Genomic DNA, 24,854 nt, shown 5'->3' with positions numbered 1-24,854 from the left:
GCTTGGAATTGTGATTTTGTCAGTCGTTAATTGAAAAGGACGGGAAGGAGTGTGGCGTGTTTGTTGCGGTGGAGATAGGAGTTTCCGATTGTTATGGAATTCTTGGAACGGTTGAGTGATATGTGTGGCATGTTTTTCGGGCTGGAGATATGGGTTTCGGGCTGTTAATGGGTCTGTGACGTTTGAAGAAGAGAAGGGAAAGGTTGTGCGTAACCTTCTAGGAATTGTGCCTGTTTGAAATATGTTTAACGGAAAACGTGATGATGGAAAAAATAAGGTAAAAATAGAAGGGATAAAAGGTAATATGATCTGGTAACTGTTCTTGTGTGGGGAAATGTTTATTCGTTTTTTGTAGTAAGAAATGTGGTGTCTGTTGAAAATAAGGAGGATAAATAGAGGAATAGGTGAAGATGGGGTTCGATAAGAGAGGAAAATAATATATTCAAAAATATGAATTATTTGTAAGAATCTCGAATGGGTTATGTAACACTCAGGATAAAAAGAATTGGAGGAATATTTACCATTACGGTTATATAAATTTTGGGATAAAAGATAAGATGAATAAATGGGGGTGCGACAAGAAAAGAATATATGAGAATATATGGGGGAATTTCTGTCAATATTATTATATAGTAGTAGAAGTAATTATTGAGGGACATACTACATTTTCGGAAAGGAGTTAAAGTTCAGGGGTATACCAAAAATATTGGAAAAGGGTAAGGGTGTTATTGGTTGGATTTAAAATATTGTGTGGCGGCGGAGATTTTTGAAAATGTTATGTGATATTGAGAGGTGTATGGATATTAAACACCACCAAGTTTGAATTTGATGTTTTCAAAATTCTTCTAAATATAATCCAGATGATGTTTCCTTATTTCCATATATGTTTCTTACAAATGGAGAGTATCTTCTTGTGCACACACGATTTCGTAAGAATTACGCAATTCAGTTAAGGATACAGCTGTTTGATATATAAAAGGTGTCCTAATTGGGTTATAATACAGTTTTAAAGAGTCCCTGTTATATCCATATAATGCTAGGAAAATTTCCATAATATGTTCCAAACAGGAAACATCTTTTGTACATTCCAATAACACCCAGAAAATGTTAAAGAAACAAGTCTTCCTCATATCTAAATCGTGTCCAGATAAGATCCAAATGTAGTCTAAAATATACTTTTTGTATCCACTCAATATCCAAAGTACGTACAAAAATGTCTAACTAAAGTATATTGTCTAGATAACGTCCCACTTGGTGTACAAAATATTCCAAATATGATCTCGAATTGCCCATAACACATCCAATTCTGGATATCCCCTGGACCCTGTCCCAATTACCCTATATGTGCATAAAACGGAAATTAAACAGCAATCGAACCAAAAATAGACCCCGGTCCCAATCACCCTAAATATGCATGAAGTGAAGGTGGACGGACACATTGGTCATGATATTCAGATTCATTATTGAAAGGAAAAGAAATGCGTCAGTATTCGGTGATTTTGTAGAAAACATACAGAGAGCGCAATATGTACCTTCGCATTTGTCGTTAAGAATTTGTTTCGCGCTCTTTCTCCATCACGTGCTATCCCACATGCTTTGCAGAGAACCCTCCTTCCAGCACAGCATTCAACAGACTTCTAAGAATACAAGACACCATTCTTCTGTCACACTCATTCCGGAAACCCATATCTCGACATTTCCAGACCACCGCTTTCATCCTGCTCATTTCAACCATTCCGCACATCATTCACCCGTCCATGCATATCACTCTCAACCGTCCACACACACACATATCGCTCACCAATTCCTGGAACCACTTAACGATAATCTTTCTCACAACACCAAACCGATTAACACCAGACATCAAACATTACTCATTCCCCGAAACCCTACTCTCATCCCACACAATTTCTAGAACTCGAACACTCAACACTTCAACGTCATCTGCTCGAACATTCACCAGACCCTGAAATAATCTCCCGACAAAATTCCTTGAAAAACAGCCCTTAAAACACTTGACTCAAAACCGCAAAAGCAATTACCATTCCAAACCCATTACACAAACCACATCCATTAATTCTCACATTTCCTCGAACCAACACTCAACAAACCCCATTTTCCAAGAACAGGCACTTAACATTCACCGAACCCCTTACAAACCTCATCAACGCCATCTGTTTTCAGACGCCGGAAATTCCGAGAAAACCAACCGTCACCGGAAAATCGTCGATACTTTTCCTCCTCCCCAACCCCAATTCCCAGAATTTCAGAATCATCAATGCCATCTGTTTTCAGACGCCGGCGACCAATCGTCACCGGGAAAAACCTGAATACTTTTCCTCCTCCAACCAATCAGAACCCTCCTCACAAAATTACGCCCCGCCCATTTTAAAACATCCCACCAATCAGAATCATCCACACAAATTCACCCCCACCCATTTTATGACATCATCGCGCAAAACAATACCCTTGCTTGCCCACACAACTACATCATCAATTGATCTTTGATAGATTTTTTCCAATCAATTGATTTATCGGACTCAACGCTGTACCATAACTACTGCGGAGATGATAAAAATGTTGATGTAGTGGTGGTATCAGGTCAGAAGTGCCAGTTTGAATTTATTCAGCAAAATCGGTCAATACTTTTCTGAAATGTTGGTATTTCGAGGGGTCCACAAAAAAGCAAAAACACTTTCACAGAGTCTAATTATCCTGGAAATCACGCAAAATTCAAAGTTCTCATTTCTTTTGCATTAGTATTATAAAAAGGTAAAAAATAAATAAATTAAAGTTCCCCATTGATATAGCACCTTGCTAAGAAGGCACATTTAGGGGATGTGTATTTCGTCAGTATTATATGAAAAAAAAAAAGGATTGTGTGTTTAAATGACAGTTATATTAATATTTTGAAGTGAAACTCTGATAAATTGATGCATGTTATTGCACTGGAATAACAATAATGAACATTGTGAACAACTTTTAATTGGTACTGGTGGAAATCAGTAAAAGTATGGCTAGTGGTTATCAGTTCAAAGTGGTATTTGCTCAGTCGTACTTGTTCTGGCTCTGGTCAAGCAAACTCTGAAAATCCACACAAAGAAGAAAAATGCATGTTAATGAACAGAGCAAAACCCAACTTTGTTACATTTTCCTGCATTATATACTTTACTTTTTTGGACAAAAACAGCAGCATGCTACAACAATTAGACCTGATCATGATACCAGTGGTATTAGTATTGCAAAGTATTGGTTGGAATTAAATCACTGATACTGACAGGATACTTTTCTGGAAGTTCTATATCTTATGGGGACTGCAAAATTGTACACATTACTTTTATGAAGTGAAAATTATGTAAAATTCATCAGTATTGAAAAGTTTTTATTTTAATGGCAGCTACTTTCAAATTTACGAATATTCCTTACCTGGACTACAGCTAGGATCTCTGGCAATGATTTTGTTTTCGGATCCACAGGGCCAAGTAAACAGAAGAGATGGTGGGAAGGAGCATCCGACATTAACTGCAAATCATTTGGCGTGTTCTGTAGGAAGAAGAAGAGAAGAATCTTTACAGCTAAACCTATGTACGGTATTGCAACCTTAACAAAACTAAAATAAATCCAAATTGCCATTCTTTTGCCTAATATACATCAATTATTGGAGAAATTTGTATTTTTTTTTAAAGAAATATGCTAAAATCCTCTTACGTTCTAGTTTTCCTTAGCATCTTGTATCATTCTCACAATTTTCTTTTTTCTGAAAGTGAAAGTGCCATACAAATAAGTATGAGACAATATAGGGCCCGTTCCGAAAGTCACACAAGTTTAACACGTTAAACGAGTTATGGCAATGGGCTGTCCCATAAGTGCTTCCATGTGTTTCATTATGATGTCCAAAAAGTCACATTCTGTGCATTTCGTGCAAGAACAAGATTCACCAAACGCATGGGCCAGGAGGCTGGTTTGTTTGGTGAGAATAGTCTGCTGCTTGCAAACAACATGCGTGCATGATGGCTTCAAACTGCACTAGTTCGGAAAATGTATTATAATTTTAACAGAGAGCGATATGAAGCAACATGCACAAGATGAGTGTGTCTTAACTGTTCTTACAATGTGATTAAAATAAGTAACAGTGTCCGCAGTAGAGTGCATTTCTGCCAGAAGGTAATGCCTTCTGCTGGACGATATGTGTAACATTTCTATAAACAAAACGCTGCGCCTGCACTTTCACCTAGAGCATCCCATAAGTCTGTAAAATAACTGGTTTCACCAGGTTCACGAGCCCAGTTATCTTCGTTAAGACTTTCGGAATGCACCCATAAAAAGTTTGATACTTCATTCATGAAATATATCAAGTAGAAGATCTTGCAATGGCTATATTTGAGTCAGCAATGAATGTACTACATAACAATTAAAATAATCTAAGCATGCATACCAATTCCTTACAAAATCTTACCTTATAGTGAGATGCAACATACAAGGACATCAACCTTTGGAGAAAAGCTTCCGAGGCTTTGTGATAGCAAAACAATGTATCCCTAGAAGAACAAATCAATTTTACGTTTGAGACATAAAAAAAAATGTTTAAACGTTCACAACAGCACCAATAGAAGACTTTGTTAGAAAGGATTGTTTTGGTTTGATTTGGTGTTTTAAGTCCACTTTGTGCAAAGTAAAGCTAATCGGGACTGGGCCTACATTTTATAGTGGATCCGAACAACTATGCGCCTCCACCGGGTTTCGTTAGAAAGGATCATTTCCAACTGTTGAGCAGATGTGTTATGCAAGTTTTATGAAAATAAGGAACTGAAAACTTATCATTCTTTCCAACTGAGAATTTTTCAAAATTTATTGATCTTCATCTACTGTGGTGCTAAAATGCAGATGCCACATGCCTACAAAAACAGAAGGTGCATGGTGGATACCTCATAAATAAATCATTTGATGTATTTTTGCATTGAACGTGAGATACACTTCAAAGTTCTTACTGGTGAAGCAATTACAAATATACCTGTTGACGTAATAGAGGTCGCAGCTCTCGGGAGGTGGGCAGCCAGAGAAAATAGGATGAATAGAAGTCGCATCCAGACACAGAAGGGAGGTGAGCCACTTTTCAACTTCGTCCCCAGGTTTGTACCGAATGGACTCGTTTAAGGTAACCTGCGGAAAATAAATGAATAAAGAACCACTGTTACAATCACCAGATATTGCTCTAATGATGGTTGACATCAATCCATTTTCTTTTTAGAACAGTACAAGAAAGTCATAGCATTTATTAAAAAAAAAAAAACATAGCACACTGTTCAGAATTGTAAGTCATTAAAACACTGTCAATAGTACATTACACATTTTCCATATTAATGCTGAAAAACATAAAATATATCACCTAAGTTTTCTGCAAATAAGGCATTTTGATTACCAAAAACAGACATACACAATCCAAGATTTACTTCGGTTGTGCCCTTCTTTAGAAAAAAAAAAGTTTTTATTCAAAGGAACCTTTTTAATGAAAATTTTAGTAGAATTTTACAAGATCGTAATTACATGTAGGTAGTTGTTGGCAATTTTTATTGACAAACAAATATATTTTTAACAAAATTATTACAGAACAACAACCTGTTCCACTCCTAACTTTATGGTCAAATGAGATTATTATTTTACAACTTTTCACCTACTTGTCCTGTAGTGACTAATGTTTTTACCTTGTATTCAAGGGTCACATGTAGTAATGCGACAAAGCTGAAAATTTAGCGATGCCAATATACTCAGCGATAACTTTTGGAACTGAAGCCGATATTTCACCGATTCCGATACATAAGATAATTCAACAGAAATAAAATGTTATTTTCACAGGGTGTCTACCAAAATAGCAAATCCAAAATTCTTGACTTTTTCCCTCTTTTCCTTAACATTTATTTAATCCCCCCTTTCTGAAAATAAATATTTTATTCAATTAAAAACCCTACCACAAAGTCGGTTAAGATGAAAACTGAAGCTGTACTTTAAATGAGATTTAGACTTGCTTTAATTATTAATGCACATACAAATTAATGGTTCAAACTTCATCGTGGATGGGGAATGGCCACATTATTTAATATTTTTACAAAACTTCATGCATACAAGAATGTAATTCTTAAGAAACAAAGTGAAAAAATCAATTATATTTTATTGATTATGCAATTCTTTATTAGAAGGAAATATTGTAGTATCAAAGATAAACATTCTGCACAATTTAGGCATTTTGTAAGTCACTTATTATGCGGTAGTGTATTCTACCAAGAAAACTTAAGGTGGGGAGGCCATATGGCGCGAATGAGAGAGGAAAGAAGCATTTACACGATTCTTGTTGGGAAACCTAATGGTAAGAGACCTGTAGGAAGGCAAAGACGAAGGTGGAGAGATGACACTGAGATGAACCTAACAAAAATCTGTAAGGATGCAAAATTGATTGATTGATTGAAATTTTGGGTGTCAGCACTTAGGCTATTTTGCACCCATCACATTATACAGTGTCCAGCCCCTTACCATAACTAAAATATAACTAATATAACTGTAATGTCGAAGGAGTAAAATATTCTTACTTGGGTTAAAAGCTGAGGCTGTAAAGGGGCACTCGGCACATAAGGACAAAACACAGGACAACACACACATAGCCCTACGAGGAGGCTATATGTCCAGATGCCAGAGCCTCATTAGGTAAGGATGAAAAAGATTGGATTGATCTTGCCCAGGATAAGGACAGATGGAAGGCTTGTGTTGCTGCAGCCATAAACTTTCAGGTTTAAGAAGGCTAGAGAGTTACTACCAGATTAAAAATTATAGATATCGAGTTTGGACTTCAATTAAAAATTAACCAGTAGACCTACATAAATACGAGTTACATCAAAATTTAGCTTTCAATTCTGTGTTAATCTATGCTAACCAAATTTTTTTTAGTATGTTTAATATTTTTTAATGCCATGAGAACAAAAAAAGGGCCGGTCTTTTGAGTTTTGCAAATGATCGTTCTCCTTGAGATTCTTTAAATCAAAAACAAGGTTGTCCGATCGTTATGAAATTTTAGTAGGGTGCAGGCAGAAATGATTTAAACACAATTATTAATTTTCAGGTTTTCAAAATTTGTCAAAAAACCCCGATCTTTTCAATTTTGTGCAACAACGTTTTCTTAATATTGGGTAGTCCTGCAAATACAATATTGGTCTTGCTTTGAAGCTCTTAGCATCGGTTTTTAAAATGCATTATCATTGTCAATTCAAATTGAGAAACCGGTTTTATACAAATTTTTATTCAGCAGAGTACAGCTGTATGCGGAAAGTATCAACACTGCACGCAGTGATGTCCGTTGGATTGTGGAGACTGCGGGCTCGTGCTGCGAGTCAGTGCTTGCAGTGTTCCCACATTCCACATACAGCTTTACTCTGCTGAATAAAAATCTGTATAAAACCAGTTTCTCAACGTGAATTGAGAAAATTTTCATATTTCATAATGATCGGACAACCTGTTTTTGATTTACAGAATTTCAAAAAAAGTGATAGTTTGCAAAACTCTTAAGAAACTGGCCTATTTTTTGTTCTCACGGCGATAAAAAATATAAGGCATACTCAAAAAAAATAATTGATTAGCATAGATTAACGCAGAATTGAATAAGCTAAATTTTGATGTGTAACTAGTTTTTATGTATTATTTAAGTTGTTTATAAATGATTTTCCATCTTATGCTAAATACTCAAAAAGGATTATTTATGTTGATGATGTAAAATTATACATATAAAGAAATTCCTAGTGTAGAAGATACATTAACACTCCAAGAAGATCTAAATGCATTATATGAATGGAGTTGTATAAATGATCTTGGTTTTAATATAAATAAGTGTTGCTTTATGCAGTTAACAAATAAGAGAAATACTATTCATTTACATACTCTATAAATGGTCAATTGCTTCCTCAGGTATACGTAGTAAAAGACTTATTTTTATCGACTGTGCCTTGATGTTCAAACAGCATACTTCATATAAAGGGTGGGGCACGGGAACCGGACAAATTTGAAAAAGTCACTACAAAGTTAATTTTTGATGGAAGAAAAAATTATTTACAAAAATATATAGTGAAGATCATAGCATTTTATGCTATTCATGCGTGGAAATTTACATCGGACAAATGGCGTCAATTTTTGCGGATGCGACTTTGAAGGCGATCATGGAAATTGGCCTCCACCTTCTCCAGCATGTCTCTGTCGATTTGGCTGATGGTCTCAACAATAGCCTCCTTCACCTGATCTAGTGTGCATGCCCCATTCTCGGTAGACGTGCGACTTCACACATGGACAAGTTCGGGGATCGAGGGAGCCATGGAACATAACTAAATCTGGAAATGACGTGGTTCGGGAACAGAGCTCGAAGAACACTCGTTGAGGCTCTGGCTGTGCGAGCTGTGGTGCCATCTTGCTGAAACCACACTACTCGACGAATAATCCTCCTCAACAGTGAACAGTGACTTGCCTGTTGGCACGGATTCAATGATCAATCTGCTGTTTCACTGTCTCAGTTCCCATGCAAACTGTTCTCCCACTCCACTGTTCATCACTCACATTTTGTTTTCCATTTTTGAATCTTTCCACCCATTCATACACTCTCCTCTTACTTAAACACTTGTCTCCATACTGAACCTTCATTCTGCTGTAGATTTCAGAAGGTTTCACTCCCTCTGACCACAAAAAACAAATAACACTTTGTTGCTCTTCTTTGGTGCAGGTCGACAGCGGAGCGGCCATGTTGTATGTACTACTGTGCAGGCGCAAACTGCTTGATCGTCACGACACCTATGTGGCATATTTCTAAGGAACCATTTTGTGTCCAGTGATACAATTTTTCGTTGTGCATCAATCTCCCTGAAAGTTATAATAAAATTCCTGTTATTTAATGACTGTACCTAATAAATTACTGGGCTTTGTTACAAGAAATGTCCTCCATGGCCATACATTCTAAGGTGCTTTGCTCCGACTGCAGGATGTCATGGGTTCGAGTCTGCCTGGGTTCAGTTTCTAGGGTACTCTGCCTGTATATAGGGCCGGTGGCAACTCACCATCGTGAGGAAATTGGGGATACAAGTGAGTAGCGTAACCCGGTCATGCATATCTCCTATAACGGCTGGGGGTTTGACGTGCTGAGCCCACATCACCCCATTACCAGTTGAAGATCTCCACACCTCTAGGTAGGATTGTGGGTGGGAGACTGGCAGTCAGGAGTTCAGACTAGGCCCTTCAAGGGCTGTCGAGCCACAGCTTATTTATTATTTTTATGTTACAAGAAATACCAAGGATGTTAGAAGTATAAACTGTATCACAACTATATATAAGGATTGCCCAAATGAAAGTGAACTTTTTTTTCTGTAATGATTTATTGGTTGAAATATATGAACATACAGGAAGTAAAAGTGATCCATGGGTGACATATCCTTTACACATAGTCACCTTGTCTGTTCAAGCATGTCTCTCAGCAATTCACAAGGGTATGGATGCTATGAGTGAAGAACGTCCATGGTTGACTGCGGAACCAATCTTCAATGGTGTTACGGACCTCAGCATCAATGACGAACCAGCAGATTTTTTTACAGGCCGAAGATGTGGTAGTCCCAGGGCAAGAGATCCAGGACTTCCTGTCCCAGCAGAAACGCCGCAGATCATGGTACACCTGTGCAACATGAGGGCGTGCGTTGTCATGCAACATAAGAACCCCATTAAACAACATGCCAGGTGGCTTACTCTTGAGGGCTAATTTCAGTTTGTTTGGGGTAGTGCAGTATGTGGTTGAGTTGACAGTCCCACCAGAGTCCAGCAAATCCAAAAGCAATGGGCCCTTCTCATTGAAGAAAAAGTGAGCATAACTTTTCTAGCTCTGATGGAGGAATGAGCCTTTTTTGGACATGGTGAGTTGGGATGCCTCCATTCCATACTCATCCGTATTGTGACTGGGTCGAAGTGGTGGCACCACGTTTCATCTGCAGCCACAATCTTGGAAAGAAACGGACTTCCCTCTGCTTGGTAACGCAGCAGATGCTCCATGCAAACACCCATTTGTCCAGCCTTCTCCTCCTCAAAAGCTTGGAGACCCACTGCGTGCAAACCTTGTGGCATCCCAACCTGCGATGGAGAATGGTGTGAACAGTTCCCTTGCTCAATGACAATGTTTCTGCAATCACGGGTGGTGATTCGGCAATTCTCCCTTACAAAGTTGTCTATGGCTGCAACTGATTCCTCGGTGATGGCTAAGTGTGCTTGACAAGGTCTAGGCATGTCCTCAGTGCACACACTTAAGTCACGAAATTCACCACACCATCTGAACACTGTGCTGCGTGACAGACATGCATTCCCATACACATTCTTCACACGACGATAAATTTCGGCTCCACTAACACCTTCTGCCTTCAAAAATTGAATAACTGCTTGCTGGGCTTGTTTGGACGAATCCATGTTGTGAACATACTTCTGCACATGTAAACAACACACTGCACCATCAGATCATACCAGGTATGCTTTCTTACATACAATGCCACCTACCACACCAAACACAAAGCTCTGCGTAGTTAAGCTAAGACTTACATAAAACTGTAAATGGTATATTAGACAATGCAGTCAGCTCTCGATTCTACGAGCCCAGATATAACGACCCTTTTCACGGGAACCGTGAAAAATTTGGAAAAAAGTTGAAGCAAATCAGCCGAAAAGTACGTTTCTTGCACTTATTTTATTTGCACTCATTCCCTTCATGAGTGTTCTACCGCTTGCAAGTGAGTCGCTTGAGTCACGGAGCACTGCTTGAGTGATATCCAATTGCACTTGACCCCTGCCCTCCCCTCCCCAAAATGCACCAATGTTACCCTGCACCCAATGGCCTCTACCTATCGTGCCAGGATTGTCTTGCCATTGTGATTTCGCTAGCTCTTGGATACGCAAAAAGAGAAGATCGAATGTGCTTGGATGTTATTTTAAATCGACCTTGACTTGTTTCCTTGACCCAAGAGCTGCTGACAACTCGAGCGGAGGGTTCAGCAGGTTCCTGTGAGTGAGCTACTCTTAAGACTAGTAGCAGAAAACTTCCGGTAACCGCCTTCATTCAAAAAGTGTTCTTTGTTCCCTGCAACACTTCATAAAAAAGTGAAACTGTTAGAGATAATAAAAGCCACATAGACCAATTAAAGATCACCAACCCACTTAATGCGTTGTCATCCAGGTTTCCACAAAAGTTTACTTCGATCTTACGTGCATCATAACTCCCGTTTCCCACTTCATACGTTTTCCTAACTGTGCCAATGTCATAATATGCCAAAAAAAAGTGTCCCGTTGGCTGAGTGACTTCTCCCTCTTTTTGTGTCAGCAAATGTGAAGGGGGAGGGGGGATGATTGTTTCAGCCACTATTTTCTTGCTCGTGTGTGCACACGGGCTGATTACAGGAGAGGGTGGAAGTGGACCCCTCCTCCTTTCCTTTGACGTCTACAATGGAGCAACCAGTTCTGGATACATTTTTGAAAACGAACAAATAAAAAAAAATGAGCTCCCTTCCCAGCTCATTGTCAGCCACTGGTGTGAAGGGCAATGTGATAATTACAGAATTCAGGTTTCTTTTTTTTTATGCTGTTGTCTGCATAGAAATATTGCCCGTATTATTGTCTGTTGCATGGCAAAACATTAAACAAGGATCATTTCTTTCTTCTTCACACTGCTGATAAAAGTTCAATCTTCGACAGTTGCGTAATCTTTAAAATGCGAACTTCAAGCCGGTCTCCTTGTTTTTATGCTGCAACTGGGCACCAATGTTTTGTCTAGCATCTGCAAAGCTGTCGCTTTCCGATAACAGCAATGACTCATCCAGCGCAAAGAAAAAAGTCATTGTTTTGAATCTTGCAAAGCTGTTCTGATTTGAAGATAACGAAATTCAATCTCCACAAAGAAAAACAAGAGTTAAAACAACTTCATGTTCTGTGCCTTCTGATAAGCAAAACTGTAAATTTTATTTCCAAATATTCAATTTTATCAAATCCCACTACAGGTATATAACAATATAAGTTCATTATACTGTAAATAAATAAATTTAAAAAAATCTCGACGAAAAGCATAATTTCATGACTTTCTTGATCGACCTGTTGATTTCCTGACTTATTCTTGACTGGTAGACACCCAGTTTCGGAAAGACAAAAATAAATTTGCCATGTGCATTTTTATTACAAATTATACATATTTGTATTGAAAATTTAATGCTGGCAGATTCAACTTCACAAACATGAGTTTTTGAAGCACTTCTGGAAGTAACCTACTTCTTCCCTTACCGCAAATCTGTCCAGCAACACTGAGCACTCGTTCACTGATTACTGATGCAGCAGGTATTCTCTCACCACTTGTTTCAGGTTTGGATACTCGTTTTTGAATTTTCAATACAACAGCAGATCCTGGACACGTGGAATAGTAGGTTGAGCAATGTACTGTTCAATTTCTGTTTTTGAGGTAGGTTGATCCTCTGAATGAGAGTTTGCAATAATTTTATTACAAAAACTTCACCGTGAAGAAGATCCATACCCTAACTTTCAATAGATCTTACAAAATTAAAATATAAAACCTATTAGAAGGTAAAACTCTAGTATTATTGGTACCAGTTGAAATATCGGATTTTTGCCGATGCCGATATGTCAATTTCGACTGATATTCATACATCAGTAATCAGCTTCAGCACATCCCTAGTCACATGTTTAATAGCGAATGGGAGAACGCATACCAGTAGTTTAGATCCCACTTCAAACTGAGGGTCCAGTTCTGATTGGCATACTTGGATATAAAGCAAACACACTTTAGACCCTAGTTTCCAAGTGTATCATAATAAAGCACTAGTTCTTATTAAACAGGTAGATAATTTACCAATATTAATTCATAACCTTGTAAAATATCTGAAGCAAAGTTTTAAAATACACAAGCCATTGGAAATTTGGATGATGCATTTGGGAGTACAATAATCAGAATAGACAAAAAGAATATTACCTCATGCAATGCTCTTCCAGTTGCAGCAGCTGATTTCTCCTTGTCGCCTGAGGAGCCAATGGGAGCTGCCTGAGTCCTCAGCTGCTGCAGGAGCTTCAGTGACAATGAGCGTCCTGTACCTTCATACCTAATTTCAAACGACAAAAGGATGGTGTAAGTACATTTACTTACATAATCTTGCCATTATGTCCTTATTATTTTCACATGACTGTGATTGAAGGTTATAAATTGGAAAAAAAAGACAAAAATGGAACATGAATTATGCAGTTATGCTGATAAATTTCACCTTATTTTTGCATTGTTTTTCAGCCACTTCTGACTAATCAGAACAATGATGATGAGATGGAATTTGTGAAGGTACACTCACATCGGAACACATGTGATGGATTCACTGGTGAGAAAACAATGATGATAAAAATGAAAGAATGTCTGATTATTTACAGATACGTATGTAGTCAGCTAATGCCATCAGCAATTTAACTATAATTGAGTGATTATCATACGCTGCGTGCTCACTGAATTGTGACTACTCCTCCAAACAACAAGGAACAGCCCAGCAGCTGCTCTGATCACATGCCCACAATAACTGGAAGTATCGTGGTGAATGTATAGACACAATGCTACATGTTTGTCGAACAGCACACGTTAAAATGGGAGGTGATCAGAATTTAACGTCCTTCCAAAAGGGCATGATTGTTGGTGCCTGAGCATTAGGTGTGTCAATAACCCAGTGTCCCATTCCAGCATAGTGAAGGTGTACAGAGTGTGGGAAGGAAGCAGGGGAATGACCACCAAGGAGCAGAATTGCAAGGGCGAATGGAAGGTGACACCGCAGGGAGAGCATCGAGTCAAACAGTTTGTGACAGTTGAACGCACCATCAGTGCATAGGCGTGCGCAGACCCTCTGATTAGATGGGGGGGGGGGGGGGGGGCTAAAGCCTTGATGAAAAGTTCAGTCGGGAAAGAAAAATCTCATTTTATCTCACTCTTGTTTTATGGCATTGATGGGTATATATGGATGGGTTAAAGTTACAGTGGGGTAAGTCACTTTTTAAGAAAAAGCAAAGAGTCTGACTCACAGCACTGTGCTGAGCAACACAACAGCTGTTTCCTTTATCACTAGAACTTCAACTGTCATCTGTTGCCAGTTGAATGAATCTCTGACTTACTTCACGTTTTCTGTTAACAGATTGACTTATCTCGATCTGGTTTCTGTCTTCTCTTTTTTTACAAAGTGACTTACACCACTGTAACTTTAACCCGTCCATATGTGTGTGTGTGTGTGTGTGTATATCTATATAACATATTAAATGCATTACAATCAATTAATCTGCTCCATAACAAACCAAATGCAGAAGTGATATAAATTGTCTTTGAAATGTGCATGCTCCTTTTCCTCCAAACCAAACTGTTATAGCAGCAACAGTCTGAAGTACTTAGTTGTTCTTACTTGTTCCTCTGGTAATTCACAATGCATTACAGAAAAGAAAGAAATTGCGAGCAAAGCTAGCAACAAAATTTTTCGATCCAAATTTATATAAATTGAAAACAGTATTGATTTAATAGCATGCAAAAAAAAATCATGGGATGCCATGGCCCTCTTTTACAATTTTTCTCATTCAGATCTTTCAGAATAGAGGGACAACTCTCGCATACCCCTAGATACTACTGCTCTGATCTTGACAAGACTGTAAGGAAAGCAAGCGAGCAAGAAAATTTTATGAAATGAATTTTTATTTATTACTTTCCTGTAGTTTACGGTTATTACAAGCATAAGAAAACAGTTTTTCGTTGTGACGTTTCAGAACACACGCTCCCTTCATCAGACATTTATTTTTATTTTGACTAAAATAAAAAGAAAACAGACTGCTTCTTTTCACAGTTAAGTTGCTATATTACAACAATGTAACATTGACAACATCCATTATACAAGGGATTCTTTTTGTTTAAAAAACTGCTAACCATTGTTATAACTGTATCTTTAGTCAAAATGAAAATAAATGTCTGATGAAGGGAGCGTGTGTTCTCCTAAAACGTCACAACGAAAAACTGTTTTCTTATGCTTGTAATAACCGGAAACTACAGGAAAATAATTCTACAATGCAAGCAATGCATACATACAAGAAAAATAATTTTTATTTGTATAAAATTTGAAGTTTAGTGGGAAAGTGGCCCTCTGTGGCCCCTGCAGGTGTTCCTGGCTGCCTGGAAGAAGTAATGCAAGAAAGACGTGAAAACAAATTCCATCTTCAGTATCCATTTGTCCTGCTATACTCTTAAATCCTGCTAGTCGTGCATTCTCTTACTTCAATGTTTGTCCCCCTAGAATTGATTTCCATCAAAGGTTGGGGAAGGGAAATGTCCCCTGTCCCCTTGTGGTTGTGCCACTCACCCCTTCCCCCGTAGTTGCTTTGAACTTTAATCGGCTTCAAAATACTTCATTTTCTTTAAAAGTATAATATTGTTTAATAACAACAATAAGATTCCTCTACCCTAAATTTCTAAGTGAAAGTATAATAATATAGGGGCATGGACATCTGGAAAGAGAAGGGGGGGGGGCAAGGATGACCAACCGTCTCCCTTCGAAAACAAATGTCAACCTAAAAGTATATATTTTACACGTATAATTTGACTTCAGTCACAGTAATTTACATTAATTAATATGCGATAACTTCAAAATCAAGTGGTGTTTTGTGAGGGGGCAACACTATTATTGGGGTAATATGCCCAATGGAAAATACCTTGCTTGTCCCTTCGTGGGAAAAATCTGAGAATGTCCATGATTAGGGAGGGCAACTGCAACACCCTTCCCCCCTTGCTCCCTGTGTGCATGCCCATGCATCAGTGTCCAGGAAATATGAGACCATTACAAGAGTGGATGCACAACACCCATATCCCATGCATCTGTGCGGCGCACACTGGCTTGCATTAACTTCCACAGCAGATGACCCACTTGTCACCCACTCATCACAAAGCGTTACCGTCGACTTTATCTAGCTTGAGCACACAAGCATGCTGATTGGACTGTGGACGATTGGAAAAGTGTGTGTTGGTCTGATGAATCACGGTTTGTGCTACACCATTCTGATGGCTGTTTGCATGTTTAGCACCAACAGCATGAGGCTATGGACTCTCCTGCATGGTGCGTGCTGTACACGCAGGTGAGGGTGGCTGTATGGTGTGGGGGTTGCTTCTGTTGGCATGGACTAGGACCATTGGTGTGTATGGACCGCTGTGTGACATCCATTGTGTATCAGGAGGTGGTAAGGGACCATTTACACTCCACGGTGCCCCCGAGGAGGGACAGTAATTGCTTGGCTGGAGGAACACTCCACATGGATGCAGCACATGAATTGTCCCCCTAACTCCCCCCATGCATCCTGCACACATCAGTTGGCTCGTTACGAGATGCCATCAGATCCCCTTGGATACATATCAGAAACTCGTTGAATCCATGCCACATCGTACCCAGGTCGTCTGCCGAGCCAAAGGTGGACAATCAAATTATTAGGTAGGTGGTCGCCATTCAGTGCGCACTCAGTGTAGAATAACAAATAAGATTTATTTGAGATTGTTTTAATTAAATGAAAAATACATTCCTAGTGGAGGCACATTGCACACTAGTTTCGATTCCACTTTAAACTGACTGTTCAGTCATGCTTAGCCTATCTGAGCATAAAGCAGACTTAGAATTTTGACAAACTTTTTTGAAAAATTCTGACACAAAAACATTACATACCCATTAATGGTTGATGATAAGAAAACCAAATATGGCCCCAGCAAACTTTTCACAAGGGGCAAAGGGATCGCTGCTGCTTCATCAATCACAACAAGTTCTGCTTGTCCCAATTTCTGTGCATCAGTAGGATGGATGTACTGTAATAACATGAAACATATTACATGCATCTTCATTTATACCATAGAACAAATTCACGAGTGATGCACATGCCAGCAAGATTTAGTAAAGAAACAGCTAACACCTAATTTAATAATAAATATATATAAAAAAATTGAGAGCAAGAAACAAAATGAAATCTTACTCAAATTATGAAACACAGCAAAATGGAAAAATAAGAGGGAATTTACAATAATTGTTTTGTTTCTTTTCCCCATCAAAAACCAGTCTGTGCATTATACACATGTGCATATTTAGTGAGATCATGATAAGTTCTTTTTAAATGAATTTTATGATTTTTTTACAAATAACTGAAGGAGAATGGAAAAAGGAGTGAGAAAAGACAAAGAAAGAAAAAGGGACATGTAGAAAAGAGGGGCTGTAAAAACACACAAACTCACCTGTATTGTTTGCCTGTGATCCCGGAAAATATTGACACGAATTACAGCTTTGTTAAAATCTGGATTTGTAGACTGTACTAAGTCATAGTCCAAATGTTCTTGATACTCAAGTGCATCAAAACCTGGGTAGAAAAGAAAGAATTAATTCACAGACATTAACTTCTTAGGAAATTTTAATTATGAAATAAGGTTGAACAAATAATTACTACTGGAATTCTACATTGTTGTAGTGGTAATGCTATGGTCCTGTAATCAAGGGGTACAATCAACAGTGGAGACACTTAGATCCAACTTTAAACTGTAAGTCTAGTTCTGGTTAACCCTTCTGAGCATAAAATGGACAAACATAACTAACACTTGTAGAATATTTCGGCAGATAGTATCGTTATTTCTGTAAGGCCTTCAATGAGTACATTCTGTAATGGAAATATGTTGCACTTTGACTCACTTGGTTCATTGGCATGAATTTAACAGAAGTTACTGCACAGTGTGCGTAAGGGTGACAGATGGTCGATTATGTTCATGGTGTGCAAAGAGATTGCAAAATGGTCCATTGAAAGCCCAATGATGATTTTTACTTGAGGTCAAATCATTGCAAGACTCACGGAGTTGAGAATTGCGATGAGAAGGTTCGTGGAGCTAGTTATCTCCTGCAGAAACATTTTACATGTTTGGTTAGTCTCCAGGATAACAGCAGAAATACCAGAGATGATTATCCATCAGAAACCATGTCACTTTGTCACATGAATGAACCAAGAAGCATTAATTAATAACAAATTCAGGCTTTTTTCATGGAGCTTAAACAATTCTAGAATCAATCAGTATGATACTGGTTATCTGTAAATTTTATATCACTCCATCCCCCATAAAAACAATAATACAAAAGCAAAATGCACTGAATTACAGACTATTTTAAAATATATAGATCAGTAGCATTATTAGCAATTTTGCTGATGAACCAATATAGTGGAACTGTGATTTTACATTTAGTCCCAACTTTCTTAGTTCCAGTAAAGCAAAAGGATATACAGGGTGGTCCAAAAGTGTGGAAATGCATGCGGTTATTGAAATTTGATGTGTGTTCGTGTAGTTTGGGGATGGGTGAAAACCTAACGAACCGCTTTTGAAATATGGTCGCAACCTTCAAAGCCGCCATCTTAGATCGAGATCACTTTTTAAATGGGAACCTAGGCATGTGACACATGAAATTACACTGAAAAAAGCTCACAAACACGATGGTAGCATTCATTTTGGCAAAATCTTATTCATGTTCATGCTACAGGGTGTTAAAGAAGTGTTTTCAACAGTTTCTTTCATTGTTGCAGGTGCACTAATAAATGGAGCTCACACAAGCAGAACGCGTGGAAATCATCCTGATATGTGGGGAAAGAAGCTCAAAAGTCGTTGCCCATGAGTTCAATCAGCGTCATTCAGAACAAGCTCCCAGTGTTGACAGTCCTGTGCGGAAACTTATCTCTAAGTTTAGAGAGACTGGATCTGTTGAAACAGGCCCAAATCAGGTAGGTCTAAGGTAGCCACAGATGAAGCGACATCAACAGCTGTGTTGGCGGCAGTTACGTTGAGTCCGCACTGTAGTCATGCTAATGTTAATGGTGCGAGTCGTGCTTCCATTATGAGGATTCTAAAAAAGGCACAAATGGCATCCATACAAGATCCAGTTACTTCAACATTTGAGTGAGGACGATCCTGACTGCAGGGTTGAATTTGCAGAAGAAATGTCCCATAAGGTGTTACAAGACCCTACCTTTCCCCACAAGGTGTTCAGTGATGAAGCAAACTTTTATCTCAATGGGGAGGTGAACAGACAAAACATGAGATACTGGTCTGAATCGAATCCTCATTGGGTGGATACATCTGGGACAGTCCTCTGTTCAGAAGTGATGGTATGGTGTGGCATTGGCATATGGGAAACCCGTGTGATAGGACCTTTCTTCATTGACGGTACCCTCAATGCCGAGGATTATTTGAACTAACTGGATACACAAGTGTCTCCATCTCTCATGATTGAGGATGGCAGTTTCCCTGAGTTCTTTCAACATGACGGCACTCCCCCGCATTCTGGTCACAATGTTAGGGACTATCTGAACATCGAGTTTCCCAATCGATGGATAGGTCGCAGGGGGGCTGTGGAATGGCCACCACGCTCGCAGAACCTGCCCCCTCGATTTTTATCTGTGGGGCCACGTGAAATCACTGCTCTATTCCGTAAAAATTCGTGATATGGAACATTTGAAAGACAGAATTGTCGAGTGCTGTGCAAGCATCACACCCGACATCTTATCGAAAGTCCATCAGGAATGGGTGACTAGATTCAATATGCCACTGGCCTACAATGGTGGACACATTGAGCATATCGTCTAACATCCTGCAACAATGAGAGAAACCATTGAAAACACTTCTTTAACACCCTGTAGCATGAACATGAATAAAGTTTTGCAAAAAATGAATGCTACCATCACGTTTGCGAGCTATTTCCAGTGTAATTTCATGTGTCACATGCCTAGGTTCCCATTTAAAAAAAGTGGTTCGATAAATCTTAGCCAGAGGGACATTTTCCTTTTCTGGACACATGGCGAACCCTCCCTCACTACATTCCTAAACCAACTGAATGACTTCACTACCCTCAAATTCACCTGGTTCCACTCCAAAGACCAAGTGACCTTCCTAGATGTGGACATCCACATTGCGGGAGACCACTTGGACACTTCCAAACACATCAAACCAACCAACCACCTCCAGTATCTCCACTACTCCAGCTCACACCCCTACCACACCAAAAAAGCCATCCCATTTTCCCTTGCTCTCAGAGGCCAGCGCCTCAACTCATCCCCCTCGTCCCGCCAAAACTACAACCTACGCCTGCACCAAGCCCTAACCAACCGTGGCTACCCCTCCACCCTCATCAACAAACAAATCACTAGAGCCACCTCCACAACCGCACCAAACAACCCAAAACCAACCCTCCAACTCTGATCACCCAATACCACCCCCACATTACGAAAATCAGACATACCCTCCACTCCCTCCTCCCCATCCTGCACAGTGATCCTGACACCAGGGACATCTTTCGGGATAAACCTAGGGTAGTCTTCCGTCGCCCCCCCAACCTCAAGAACATCTTGGTCCAAAACACTCCACCCCTTCCACACCCAATCTGCGGCAACTTCTACTTAGGCGAAACCTCCACCCCCTTGAACCTAAGGACCAATAATCACCCTTCCTCCACCCAAAACTCTGATTTCACAGTTGCCATCCACCCAAACAGCCATAACACCACCTTCAATAACTGTTTTGGGAAAGGGCCTATATAGCAGGCATGCACGCCACTATACCCCCCCGGAAATCAACCTACCCAACCAGTAAACCTTACCTCTCCTCCTCGAAACTACTCACCCACCTTACAGTAAACACTGGTTAAAGTACTTTTTGTTATCTATCAACTGTTTCTGGCAATACTGATAGTAGAGACGCTACGGTCAGTATTCTGTGCCTCTACTCCATGTGACGCCGATCTTTCTTCCTTCTACCTTGAAAATGCAACTCAGATTGCGAAATATAGAATGATTTCTCTTCGTGTGGTAACTGTTTACTGTCTCCTTCATCATTTGTGTGGTTAGCTAGTCTCTTGGATGATATGCTTATAAATTAGTATTAGTTCTGCTCTATTCGACATTTGAAAAGCTGTCAAAATATAATACAAAGGTAGAAACAAACAATAAGAAATAAGATTGTGACTGCAGAAACATGTGTTTAAGTTAAAACCACTTTCAATGCTCTACAAATAATACATACCTTTAAACACAAACTCAAACAACGTCTTCAGGTTCTCTGGACTTGGACTAGTAACAAATATATTTGAGTATCCAAAAGCTACGGCCCCCGCCATAGCTAAGCCCAGAGCTGCAGATTTACCACGGCCTCTTGAAGCTGTGAGAGACACAGTCGAGCGGAGAGTCTTTTCAGATATCGCTTCAATGAACTTCAGTAGTGCTTTACCCTGAGTATAAAATATCAAGACAATAATTCACAGACAATGCAGGAAAAATTAAAATACACAGTCTTAAAATGTAGGTTTCATTTAATTCTTGTTATGGAGCTTCGTTTTTCTGCCACTTTTGGTTAATTTCAATGATGTGGATGAGTGATCATTAAAGCCCGGATTTCTATGTAATTACATATTTTTTCCTTTATATGTACAAGCGTGGAATTAAAATATATTGACGAATTACGTCAGTAGAGATGTCACAGTGAAGTTTTATATTACATATTTTTACATATTTTACTAAATGTTACATATTCCTAAGATATGAAATATTTTTTACATAAAACAGTCCTTAAGAGGAAAATCCAATGAACTTTTGGCTTACTAGTTAAAAAAGTATCTTCTCACTTCCCCTCCCCATTTCCAGGTCTAAAAATATATAGTAACTTAAAAGTGGGATTTGCCTTCGTTGTACGTACATAGCAGTTCGTTGATTCGCCGCATCGTAACAATTACATCAAGATTCGACAGTGTTTCAGTTTCCAGTTTGTAACATGGAGCGGCAAGCAACACACAGCGAACGAAGAGAACCAACAATGGAAGGCGGCAAGTACAACGCTGAGAGGCACTTACCTTTCATCCGTACATTGTTGTGATCGTTTTGATTTTTGCAGCCGGCGGCGACAAATCTTGAATGAAGTATTGTTAACTCAACCGTAGAATTTCGTATATATATTTCGTCGCCTTTTCATTTTAACCATTGGAGTTTTAAGAAGAGCTTGCCTCAGTATTTAAACAGTGTTTTAGCTGTAGAAAGCTGGTATGGCTCCGCCTACCTCCTCGTTATCTCAAAAGTTGCGATCTTGGATAGCAGTCGATGATGCATTTACTACGGATGGTAAAGTTATTTTTTGTCGAGTGTGCGATAAAAAAGTAGGGTGCACTATGAAGTCTCAATTAGATCAACATGTTCGCACTTCACTTCATGTGAAAAACAAACAACTACGGAGTGAAAAGAAGCAAGTTTTACTAACCCAGATGCAAGAGGATTCTTCATTCAGTGTGTTTTACAAGGAAATGTGCGAAGCAATGATTGCAGCAAACATCCCTTGGTATAAAATTCAAGTACCTAAGTTCCGGGATTTTCTGGAAAAATATTGTGGCCGTAAACTTCCCGACGAGTCAACCCTTCGAAAGCGATATCTTCCACATTCCTACAAAGAAACTTTAGAATCAATTAGGGCAGAAGTAGGCAGTTCCTATGTGTGGTTTTCCATCGACGAAACACCTGATGCTTTGGGACGGTATGTAAGTAATTTCATTGTTGGAACGCTAATTGCTGATTCTCCATCTACACCACATATCACTGCATGCAAAGTTCTAGAGCGTACTAATCATTCCACCATAGCACGATTTGTGAATGACAGTCTTAAATTGTTGTATCCGGATGGCGTACAAGAAGAGAGAGTTCTTCTCATGTTCACAGACAGTGCGTCATACATGTTAAAAGCTGCTACGGCACTTAACCCTTTAAGTACCACACCTTTTATTTTGATTTTATTGACTGAAATTCTGATTGGATATGATAAGGGGGTTGTTTTAAAGTGATCCACGCAGCAATAAAAAATTTACCTGTTACCAGTTTCATATAAATAACTGTCCTAAAAATAGGACGCTGGTACAATAGGGTATCATACTCAACATATGTACCTTTCTGACAGAACCTTAGATAATATAAGAAGTTTCATAGCTTGGTTAAAAGTTGTATTACTACTTCTCTGTTTATTGATTATTACATTTGATACACACGATACACATACATTTTCAAATAATAAGAAAAGAAAACAATACATATATGGAACTCTGGTTGTTTATTGCGTGTGGTAAGGTGTGAAACAATCTTTACACAATGTTACCTGACATTTCTCACAAAATGTTAAGGGTTTAGATTTGCAGTTCAGTCCTTGGCACCTTATTTGTTTATCTCTTCGCACAACATAATGTCCAATGCCTTCATACCTCACATCTTGAAAAGTGGATTGTAATGATGTTTTCGTGGGTTTTCCAAATGCAGATGGACGTCCTTGTCCTGCCTTCAAATATGCCAAAGTAATTGATCTTCTGTATTCCAGCAAGTCCATTCCTGATTGTGATACCTTTCTGTACACAATCCACGCATTTACAACTGCCATGTCAAGCATTCTTGTAAAGAGACACCAATACCATTTTTTTACCTCGAAGCATTGTATTTGCTTACGAGCCAGTCGTGGTGGTCAACGCCACCCATGTATTTATTATATATATATGTCTTTACAATATGTGCCTGAGAGATGGAAATTTTTGCTCTAGATGTTCTGCTCGATCGTGAAGTTTGACACAATGGCTCAATAGTATCAAAGTTGGTACCGATAGCAACACATTTATTATCGTTCCACTTGACAAATAGTATCTCTCCTTCCACATCAAAATAGTAGTCAAATGTGCCCCTTGCATCTTTACTCAATTCTTTTGAATCCTTCAAGGGACACTTACTAAGGCGATTCTGTCTCAACGTACCTGTAGCTCTAATGCCTTTGTCTTGCAAGTGCACAAGTAAGTCTCTGCTGGTAAATAAATTATCAAAAAATACCCAGTAGCTGTTTGGCTCTTGAATTGGTTCCAACATATTGAGCACAACACGGAAACCCAAAACTAAGTCTTCTCTTTCATTGTGTGCTATGTCTTTGCCACAATATAGGTCAAAATTAAAGCAGTATCCACTTTCACCACACAAAGCCCACATCTTATATCCAAATCGAATGGTTTTCCCCAGGTGTAGGGATTTCTTCAGGTTCTTCCACATTCAAAGACGAAGACTCCATGTTTCCTTCATTTGGTACAATTTGCAAAAGTAACTCACCAGGAACATCTGAAACCTCCACATCATTTATTTGATCATCTTTAAAAATATCTTCATCGCTGATGATGTCATTATCGGGAGGCAGAACCACCACTCAGTTCTGCAGAGTTGTCAGCTACGGCTGGATCAAGGAGAATATCCTTTATTTCACTTGCTGTAAGCCCCTTTCTAAACATGTCGACAAAGGTAAGATGATGGATATTGGACACTGCAACATGCAAGCCGTTACCTCCTGACACACAAAAATCACAATGGCTTTGAATGCGCAGCTACTCGTTTATCTTCTCTTGCAACGAAGCTAGAGACATTTGTGAGGAAAAAGTTGAAATTGATACCTTTAAGTTCCAGCGTCCTATAAATAGGACAGCAAACTTCATTACCATTCCACAAAGACAAAAACGTCATGGGTTTTTGATATTCTTCATACAAATCGTATGGAGACCCTTTCAAAGTTATGTATAGCATTTTTACACGCCTACTGCATATTGTTTGCAAACTAGATGAATGAAACTGATAGCATGACATAGTACTAAATATTGCTTTAATTAACTGTACTTTTACTTATGCTGTTCTCAACCCAAATTGTTATATTTATATATGAACATAGTTATTAATATGCTTTATTGAATAAT

General features: G+C 38.8%; 1 protein-coding gene across 1 annotated transcript in view; it reads right to left on the bottom strand.

The window, feature by feature from the left end:
- l(1)G0020 (RNA cytidine acetyltransferase l(1)G0020) overlaps positions 1–24,854 on the bottom strand; it is a 63,884-nt gene that overhangs the window by 24,430 nt on the left and 14,600 nt on the right. The window contains exons 6-12 of the mRNA XM_083143905.1: positions 21,134–21,338; positions 17,321–17,442; positions 16,764–16,900; positions 13,025–13,151; positions 5,012–5,160; positions 4,457–4,538; positions 3,427–3,543 (exon numbers count right to left, since the gene is read on the bottom strand). Of these exons, the coding sequence (XP_083000031.1) occupies positions 3,427–3,543; positions 4,457–4,538; positions 5,012–5,160; positions 13,025–13,151; positions 16,764–16,900; positions 17,321–17,442; positions 21,134–21,338 (939 nt within the window). The remainder of the gene's footprint in view (positions 1–3,426; positions 3,544–4,456; positions 4,539–5,011; positions 5,161–13,024; positions 13,152–16,763; positions 16,901–17,320; positions 17,443–21,133; positions 21,339–24,854) is intronic.

The sequence above is a fragment of the Lepisma saccharinum genome, chromosome 1, assembly GCF_977018435.1.
Source record: "Lepisma saccharinum chromosome 1, izLepSacc3.1, whole genome shotgun sequence".
Classification (NCBI taxonomy): domain Eukaryota; kingdom Metazoa; phylum Arthropoda; class Insecta; order Zygentoma; family Lepismatidae; genus Lepisma; species Lepisma saccharinum.
This window is presented reverse-complemented; position numbering and strand designations above follow the sequence as displayed.